The following is a 9,813-nucleotide window of genomic DNA, read 5'->3' as shown; positions in this document are numbered from 1 at the left end:
CGTTAATACACCAATAATAACAAAACATAATTATGTTTGCTATTTCTTCAAATTAATTTCTGAGGCTTTATGTGCCTTTAACCGATTTTTTATTAATTTTACGCCTGCTGCCTACTGTACGCACGATTTTCTCGTTTATAATGAGGCGGGAAAATCGTGCAATTTAAAAAAAGACAGTAGAAATGCTGCAATGTAATCGGTCAATATGAAAATACCCGTTGTCCATTAGTATAGTTAGTAGTGGAGCGTTGGACCCCAGTTTATTAATAATGTTAAATGCACAACATGGAATTCAAAAATAAAGTACACTTTCTATACTGGTAAAGACCGAGGGTTATTAGCTTTGCATGCTGCCATCCTCTCTGGTGATCTGTGAATTTTCTACCACACGTACAAATTTGCAAGTTGAAATGCGTTTCAACGCCTTTCTCACGAAATTAGAGGAAAATATATATCAAACGAATTGGCAAGCCCTAGAACACATATCAATGTATCATTGATTCTGTTTAAATTTCCTCAACACGCAGGTAACAAAAAATTAACGTTTCGTGAACATCTGCTTTTTTGTGACATTCGACCATACCTAAATACATGTATTTGGACATTAGAAATGCTAAAAGGTGTTGCCTATGTTGAAACGTCCGATGTAACAAATAAAACATGAGGGTAGGTATGAAACATTATGGTAACGGTAGTTCATACCTTGAAATGTATAAAAATGTTACAAGATTTAACAAGAGCACCGCATGCAGTGTTACCGCTCGTCTGTTAACCAATTCGCACACATTTTCTAAGCTAAAAGTAATTTTCATTGTCCAAACAATGCATTTTAATGATTTCAAAGTATTCCCATTTTCATGTTGACATCTTCCATAGTTTTGAAATTATTCCACTTAAAAAGGAATATGACAAAAATTCTCAGATAAAATAGGGGATTACTCAGAAAGTATACCATTAAGAATTATGCCCATTGTCTAACAACTGTGCCTTGTCATAATTTACATGTATTCCAAGTTCCATGTTAGTATACCTTTCATTATGGAATGCCGGTAGGGACATGCCAATTTGCTTATTTGCCAATTGCTGAATTGCTTATTTGCTAATTGCCGATTTGCTTATGTGCCAATGGCTGATAGGCTTAACGACAAATTTGCTAATTTGCCAATTGCTTAATTGCTAATTTGCTTATTTGTTAACCGCTGGTTTACGTATTTGCTTATTTGCCTATTGCTAATTTGCTTTTTTGCAATAGAAAAAGTTTACACTGTGCCGGAAGTATATGGAAAATCTGACTACAGACACCAGTTGAGCCAGATCTTTTACCAACAGTATTCTTGTAAATTCAGTGTTTTTCCAAGAATACTGTTGGTCAATGAATTTAGTTGCAGTGATGCCTACGCAGATATGTGTCTACAACTGATGGCTGACATGTCCTTGAGAACACAGACACTTGGGGGTCAGATCCCGTACCCCAACGTGATACGTGGCTGTGTAAACACTCTATTTAAGATATTTTAATATTTAAACACGAATTGGACATCGTTAAAACTGGTTTTCAAGCAATTTTTACATATACCGGTATGAAAAAATACCATATACCACCAAGTCTCAATAAAGTACTTAATGGTTTTATCGTTGTAACAAATGTCCAATTCGTATTTAAATAAATATTAAAATAGTTTTGATATAGTGTTTACAGACGCGTATCACGTTAGGGGCAGGATCTGACCCGCCAGCATCTGTGCTTGAGAATGTCTTATAATGTGCTGCAGCTATATATCTGTTTGTGCAGCTTAAGTCAGAGATTGATGGCATAATAAACACTTGATTAGTCATATATAAGTGAAAATTATTGGGTAAAGATTGAAAATAAAAGAACTTGAAAACAAAACTATTTCTCATTTTATGGCATATAAAATGTCGTTATTCTCAGTTATTCTCATTTGTCACAGAGGGCCTCATTTTAGTGGTACGAACACATAGTATCACGAATGATACATTTGGTGCATGCTTAACACGGGTGATTGTCTTTGCACTTAAGCAATAGGCTTCGTTTTTAGCTCTGTAAGATTTTAGATCACTTATGTCTGTGTGTGCATCAACATTTTGCTTTGGTTCAATGTTTTTGAAATGTGGTCACACTTTTCCATTTCTTCGTGTTGTACATTTTACATTCTATCAGGTGACCATGACCATGATCATGACCTAGAGTATAATGAACAAAGCCTCTTTGAATATTGTGTATGCATGCTGCCTAAGTAATGCTTATGTGAAGTTACAGTTAGATATAAGCAATAGTAACAGAGATATGACAGAAAAACAAAGGCTTCTCAGTACAATACATTGGTGACCTTGACATTCAGTATATAACGGGCACAGCTTCTTCATGTACTTTGTATGCATGCTTGTAACGCAAAGTTTATGCGAAGTTGCAGTAAGATGCATGAATCAGCAAAAGTAACAGAGATATGACAGAAAAACAAGTTACCAAGAAAACCAATGCATTGGTGGGTAGAATAGCATCCCTATTCTCTGAATAGTGGAGCTAAAACTGAAACTCAAGATAATTAAAAAAAACAACTACTTTCTGAAACTAAATTTATTTTTTTCGAAATTGATTAAAATGTATCCATCTGTCTTTCTACCTATATTCTAGGTAATGATGGATTGATCATAATTGTCACAAGTTATAATCAACAAAACTTTATAAACATAATAGCATGATGTAGGTTCATGAGCTTGAAATAAAGTCTACAAAGACTTGTTATTTTATATCAAACAAGAACTTCGCGAGTCGGACGTGTCGCCTGACAATAGCATAAAAATTTATGTATATAAGCAAATAAGCAATTAGTAAATAAGCAAATTGGCAAATCAGCAAATAAGCAAATCAGCAATTTTTCCTAAAAAGCAATTTTGACAAAAAGTTAAATGGGGGCATAACTCCGAATATATAACTTTCAGAATTATGCCCCTTGTTTTACAACCGCATCTTGTAATAATAATCAGGTATTCCATGTTTCGTGGTGAAAACGTGTTTGAATCATTGCTACGTTTAAGTTTTTGCACGACCACGACGATGCAGCGATCATAATAGCTTCGACTTTTTTTCCGAAACAGACGAGCTAGAAATAAACAAAATGTGACATGACTGATGCCCGTCTTTTCCAATTTTACCGTAAAAAACAACTTGCAATTTGAAATAAGGTGGTTAAAAACTCAAAGAAAACATGTACTTGAAGTGTGTATAAATAGTTATAAAGCTATAGTTAATTGACTTTTTATCACAAAGTGGCTAATGTAATTAAAAAAAAAACGTTTCCTAAATGGGAACCTCATGCTTGATTCAATCAATTTTCATGTTAAATTACATTGGCAGTGCCCTGTCCTGTTTGGTGTCCTGTTAGGGTCCTTGCCGGTGGTTCTGTGCTGGGGATGCGTTCATTGAATGCTGTCCTTCCTTGTTGACCTTGTTGTACTTATTTATGTAATGGTAGGACAATGTAAATCAGTTGAAATGTTTAATGTGTAATACTTATCTATGCCTTTTACGTCTCCCAACAGAACTGAAGATGGGCCTTCGTTGTGCAATGTTTAAATGTGTTGTACATTCAAATCCCGTCAGGGACTTTTGATTCTTTCATGTAAAGAAGCTATCTGGCCTAGCGTACGGAAGGTCGGTGGTTCTACTCAGGTGCCCGTTTGTGCCTGAAAAAATGCACGGGGCACCTGAGGTCTTCCTCCACCACTAAAGTTATAAAGTTGCCATGTTTCCTGGTTGCAAACCCATTATGTTGGTTTTGTCGTGACGCGGCTCGAATGGATACAAGTAAACAAACAATAAATATTATAGACATTGATGAGACGTTTTATTAACTAGTTAAATATCATGCCAATATGGCATTAATATACAAATGTATGAAACAATGACATCTGTTTGGATCGTGATACAAACAAAAATAAACAGTGAACACAGACAAAAAAAAATAAACACGTTTATCAGGACACTTCTTTGTAAAACTGTCCATCTATGTAACGTAAATAATGCACCTTAATTACACATTTTGTTCACTGTTTAGTATATACTGACAGTAAAAAACAGTGAACACGGTAAAAAATAAAACTGTGCACATGTAACTTGTCGTCCAAAGTAACGTAAATAATGCACCTTTATTACACAACTGTTCACTGTTCAGTATCAATGGACAGTCAAAAAACAGTGAACAAGGTAAAAATAAAACTGTGCATATGTATTTTGTCATCCAGTATAATGTAATCGATATGCACCGTATACCTGGTTCACTGTTTTGTGTACATGTATATATATTGACAGTAAAAAAGTAAACAGTGACACAAAAAAAACACTTTTCTAACAGAAACAGTGACATATTGCAATATATTTTTCTATTTTTTCGTACAAAGTTGAAGTCAATGCAATGTAACAATACAATAATACCAGGTAAGTTTCAATTTGAAATATTGTGATTTAAAAAAAATTTGAATTAAATTGTTTAAAAACCTGTATATATATACATGTATATTCAAGTGCTTTTATAGGAAAAAAATACAAATTTGCACTAAATCTTCTTAAAGCTACATGCCTACAGATGAGTCAAATATTTCAATAAAATCAAACTTGAGAAAAATGTACTAAGATGTAAGGAAAAGTAAAAATGTTTCAAGATTCAAGTAATATTTTACATATTATGTGCGCTTAATGACTGATTTTTCAGTATTTTCAATTATATTTCTACCGTGTTACTAACGCAGTAAAGGCTATTTATGCATATTTTGACCACTATTGGTAATTTACGTGGTTTGTAAGAGCCATTGATAATGTGTAAATTGCTTAATGTTGGTTAATTCACAATATTACACACTTAAAAACATTTTAAAAAATTTTGATGAAAATTAGCATTAATCTGGAGGCATGCTGCTTTAAATCTTCTTTTATGTTTTTTAAGTATTTTTGTAAGTGTTAACTCTGCAGATACATGTATCAAGTAAAAGTAGACAGATAGAGTGAATATTTATCTCATCCCCCCTCCACAAAGAATATGCTTGATATCTACATTTATCTATTATATCCAAACTTTGAAGTTCAAGCCAAATATTATCAATTAAAAAAATCACAAAATACAGGAATTTGAACTTCATACATGTACATGTATGCATACAGTAACTTGCAAAATGTGTTTATATCTAAAGATAGTAACTAATATTGTTAGGAAGTTGAACTCTTGATCGAAGGTTTCATTGCATTATTTGGCAACTGAAAAAAACTTACATGTATGCCTCAAAATAAATACATTTTTACTTCTTAAGAGAGGGCAAACATTTATATAGTTAAGCAATGTTCCCATAATGATTTTAGAGCATGTAAGATGATTGTTACCTGAAGAAAGTAGCGCTTCATGTGAAATGATTTGTCCTAAAAGTGACTTCCATACAAAATACCAAACCACTATAGATCTAACTGTTCTGCCAAAACGTCAGAAGAAATAAAAATAACAGCATTTCTGGGACATAATGGGCTTTTTACATAGCCGTTGATTGCCTGCGTCTTTTTCCAGCGCATCTTTGAAAACAGTTTAAAAGTGCTGGGTTTTCTTTTGGACTTGTTGACCATAACAATTTTCGTTGTTTTAAAATCGTTATACAAGTACTTGCGGGATCTACGGGAGAATATATCATTCATAAATAAACATATACTCATGTAGCTATAGCGCCACGGGTCAAAGTGATATTCTCAGTACAGTTCGACAGCAACTTGTATAAATAATATTACGTATGTCACGGGCTGGATTCTGTTAGCATATATAAATTCAGGTCAGACTTTTGTATTGTAACATGGCCAGCAATTGGCAAAAAAGTGCAGGGAAAACCGTAAGATACAATGGGATATGAGTGGATTGGATGAAAATAGGATGTTTTTAAGTATGAAAACTAATTAAGAAACTAACACTATATTGTTTTCTTAAGAGGTCTCTATGATAATTTGTGATTTGGATATTTACATTGATGAAAAGTGTATGTCTGTCCTGTGAAAAGCAGAAAATTGCATTGAAAAGGGGGATTATTCTCTTTGTTGCTAGAATATATATAATAAACAAGGAAAGGCGGCGTTCAATGAACCTTGGTTGGCTATTCCTATATAACAAGATCATTTTATGTGCCAGGCATTTCATTTTCCTAGAACAATTACCTCTTTAGCATGAACCCTTATTTTAAGGTATGATTATGGACCATTTCTAATAATGTAAGGCTATGGAAAAAAGAAATAGGTGAGTCTGACCTAAATTCACATGCGATTGACCTTACAGCAGTACATAAAAAGTTAGAATAAAAGTACCAAGACAAGACACTTTTTTTTCGCGACTTTTCGTCAGGCTGTAACTCAGGATTATTGGCGTAAGTTCAGAGCTGCCATTTATTTTAGTGTTCTTACAAGCTCTACCAGTTAGTCTCTTTGGCGTAGATCTGCTGCAGAATCAAAGTCACCTTCAAAATAAATACCCTTGAGAATTATAGTATTTATTACTGACTTTAATACGTCAACAATTTTACATGTAAAACAATATGACATTATATATTTCCAATTAACAAATTCGTCGGCATTCATCAAAATAAATGGCAAATATTGAACTTTGGTCGGCGAAGCTGAGTTAAGGCTATTTCTGTTTGTTCCTAGAGGCCTGACCAAGCACACAAGTATTTATTTACCAGTCAATGACAACCTACATCCCTGCCATAATAGATTCCTTGATTTTCAAAGCCCTGCTCTGCGGAAACAGTCAGATGGTTATTATTCAGATCAGATACACTTGGTTTTTGGCACCAATATATATTAAACAGTGCATTAACCCGGCAATGCGAGGGATAAACTCGTCGTCACCATGCCGGGGTGGGGTTGGAGCGGACAACAATTAACTGAACATTGCATTATCCACTTTCACTTGATTCGATTGTTTCTTTTTGTAAAGGGTGTTAATACGTGAAAAAAATGTATAAAAAAGCACAGTAGTTCCGCACAGTGGAGTCACGAAATAAACAAAATTACAAATAAAAGTTTCTTTTCAATTACATTGTAATTTCAAATGCAAACGACGAAAATATATTACCTGGCCTTAGTTCTTTTTTTCTTTGTTTTATTGTGTATTTGAAATATCTTTTACGTATATCATTTGAAATAACTTTTTACAATATAAAGTGTACATTTTCAGATTATCAATCTATTCCATTTTCTAGTCATTTCCATGCATCACCATTTTATTACAAAGTTGAACCAGTTTTTCTATCTGTCAAACAGAATATCGTCATTATCTTCATCAAAATCGTCTTCCGTGTCTTCAAACTGCTGGGATGTTTCACAAGGAACAGGATCTGTTTTACGTCTAGTGAAGAAGTCTACCACAACCTTGTTACTACTGATCTGTAAATACAATACACAACTCAAACATTATTTATATATTTTATATCTTTTTTCGTTCTAAAACGCTTTAACTTGATACAGTTATATGATTCATCATTGGGTACATACATGTACATGTTTCCGAGTTCAATAATTATGGTAAGTCTTATTAATTGTGGCAAAAAGTTTTCTTTACTGATTTGCCAATTAACTTCAATTTATTTACACCATGTTGATAAAATTCAGCTAAATAAATGTAGATGAGATGAATATCGAGTTATTTAGCATCACTACGGTGGCTGACTTGTGCCATGTCTTATTTTTTTCTGCGGGGCACCACTCCGCACCAGACGAACACATGAAAATACGACAAAGGCACCGCTCCATCGTGCTTTCACCGAAAACACAATAATACGACATAGTCACCACTTAGTCATTTTATTGTGTTTTCGCCTGGAGCCTTGCGGAACGAAAATATACGACATGGCACAAATCAGCCACCATAGGTCACAGTTCAATGTATCAAATATAATAACAGGAGAGGTCCCCTTGCAAGACTATGAATAATTATAAAATGGTAAAACAATGCACAGATAATAAAAGTTGTAACATCTCTCACGCAATTTTTGCAAATGATCTACTTGTTTTAATTTACATACCAAAGGATTGCTTTCTAGAAGCTGTTTGAAGAAGCTTTGAAGTTCAATCTCTCTATGCTCAGCTAGCCCTACACTGTTCTTTTGAAGAAAACTTTTACCTACACAATACAATACAATATGTTTTATTATTTAATCGGAAATCAGTGGCAGATCCAGTGGCTTAACCAATACAGAATGTACATAAATATGAAAATGTGTTTGTACTTTATATAGTTCGCCTACTTAGCTCAAATAGGAAACAAAAGTGTCAGTTATATTCTAATAGTCCAAAAACTTTTCAGATATAAGAGAAAAGGTTACTATTTTTCTAAATATGCTTCCTTATATAAACAGATTATTTCCCTGCATGAAGAATGTTTATGTCATATCGACATTCTACAACATCCATACACGTGAGAATTCGCGACTTTCCGGAAAAAAAAAACTTTTAAAATATTTGTTATTATTTACTTCAGATCTTGAAAATATGACGCATGTCATGATAAAGAACTTAACGCTAATCATAGGGAAGAAGATGCGTAAGCAGCCGGAAAGTCCAATCGGTACCACCGCGGAACGGTATTACGAGGGTTAGAGGTTCCGGTTTGGTACAACCGCGGAACAGTATTCCGAGTGTTCCTAGTCCCGATCAGGCTGCACATATTACTTACACTGTATGAAGCTCCGAGTCAATTAAATGTCTAGAGCTGTTCTCATTGGAACATTTATCACGGGGAAGATGTCATGATATAATATAACCGTTTATAATTATAACCGTTTACTTATTAGGGGAAATTAGAAAATGCGTAAGTGACTGAATAGAATAGTTCAGTCAGTATGGATGTGTACAGAACTCCCGAATTCGAGTCTCAGTCACACTGCACATTTGTCATAGCCTGTGTCACGTAAAATCAACCAAAAGTTTAAACATTTGCATTTATTTTGGATATTGAAAGAAGAAATGTATACCTTCTAATTTCGGGATAAATGCGGGTGTTTTAATGAGTCCTTTTTCGTATTTGTTACTAAAATGGTCTTTAAGATCGCCGTATAAGTTCATGACATCACCGTAACTTCTTTTAATGTATGTTGTTTGTTTGTTAGTCCAGTAAACTTCAATGACAAAAACATAGTCTGAAAACCAGTATTTGGCTTTTTTCTCAGCGAATCCTGACACCGTGGCATAAACGACCGAGGCATTTGTGCTCGAGACAGCTTCGTACTTTTTGTCATTTGATATGAACGACATTATTGTTGTTTTTTTTCTATGTAATCCTCGTTATAAATACAAAATGCATTGAAAATATCAATGAATAAGTTCCGTTTGTTTTTCTATCTTTTCAAGATTTTTGAAAATCCACATTTTCACATTCAATTGCAATTTATAACGTTGAACTAAATAGTTAAAAGTTATTAGCTGGTAGTGAGCATCATTTGACACGATAACGTTAGTAGTTTAAACATATTGTTGTTAAATGTAAATGATAATCTAATCTTGAACATATTTTCAGATAACGGGTAATCATGAATCAACTCATACAATTATATCATGACTTAGGATATAACTACATACTTTTTAAACGATAATTTTATCGTATCTAACTGATAATTTCATCGTTTCTAAAGGATAACTTCATCGTTTCTACAGGAAAAGCTTCATCGTATCTAAAGAATAGCTTCATTGTATCTAAAGGATAACTTCATTGTATATAAAGGATAACTTCATCGTGTCTAAAGGATAACCTCATCGTATCTAAAGGATAA

The 9,813-nt window shown here is 33.5% G+C and overlaps 1 protein-coding gene across 1 annotated transcript; it reads right to left on the bottom strand.

Moving 5' to 3' along the window:
• Window positions 1-6,518: 6,518 nt before the first annotated feature.
• Window positions 6,519-9,511, bottom strand: LOC132715977 (uncharacterized). Its single transcript, XM_060699096.1, has 3 exons — window positions 9,019-9,511; window positions 8,071-8,168; window positions 6,519-7,432 (listed from the first exon to the last, which is right to left on the bottom strand). The coding sequence occupies exons 1-3, from the start codon at window positions 9,296-9,298 to the stop codon at window positions 7,295-7,297; spliced, it is 516 nt and encodes a 171-aa protein (XP_060555079.1). The 5' UTR covers window positions 9,299-9,511; the 3' UTR covers window positions 6,519-7,294.
• Window positions 9,512-9,813: the final 302 nt, after the last annotated feature.

Source organism: Ruditapes philippinarum, unplaced genomic scaffold, assembly GCF_026571515.1.
Source record: "Ruditapes philippinarum isolate M1 unplaced genomic scaffold, ASM2657151v2 ctg10984_1_1_1_1, whole genome shotgun sequence".
NCBI lineage: Eukaryota > Metazoa > Mollusca > Bivalvia > Venerida > Veneridae > Ruditapes > Ruditapes philippinarum.
This window is presented reverse-complemented; position numbering and strand designations above follow the sequence as displayed.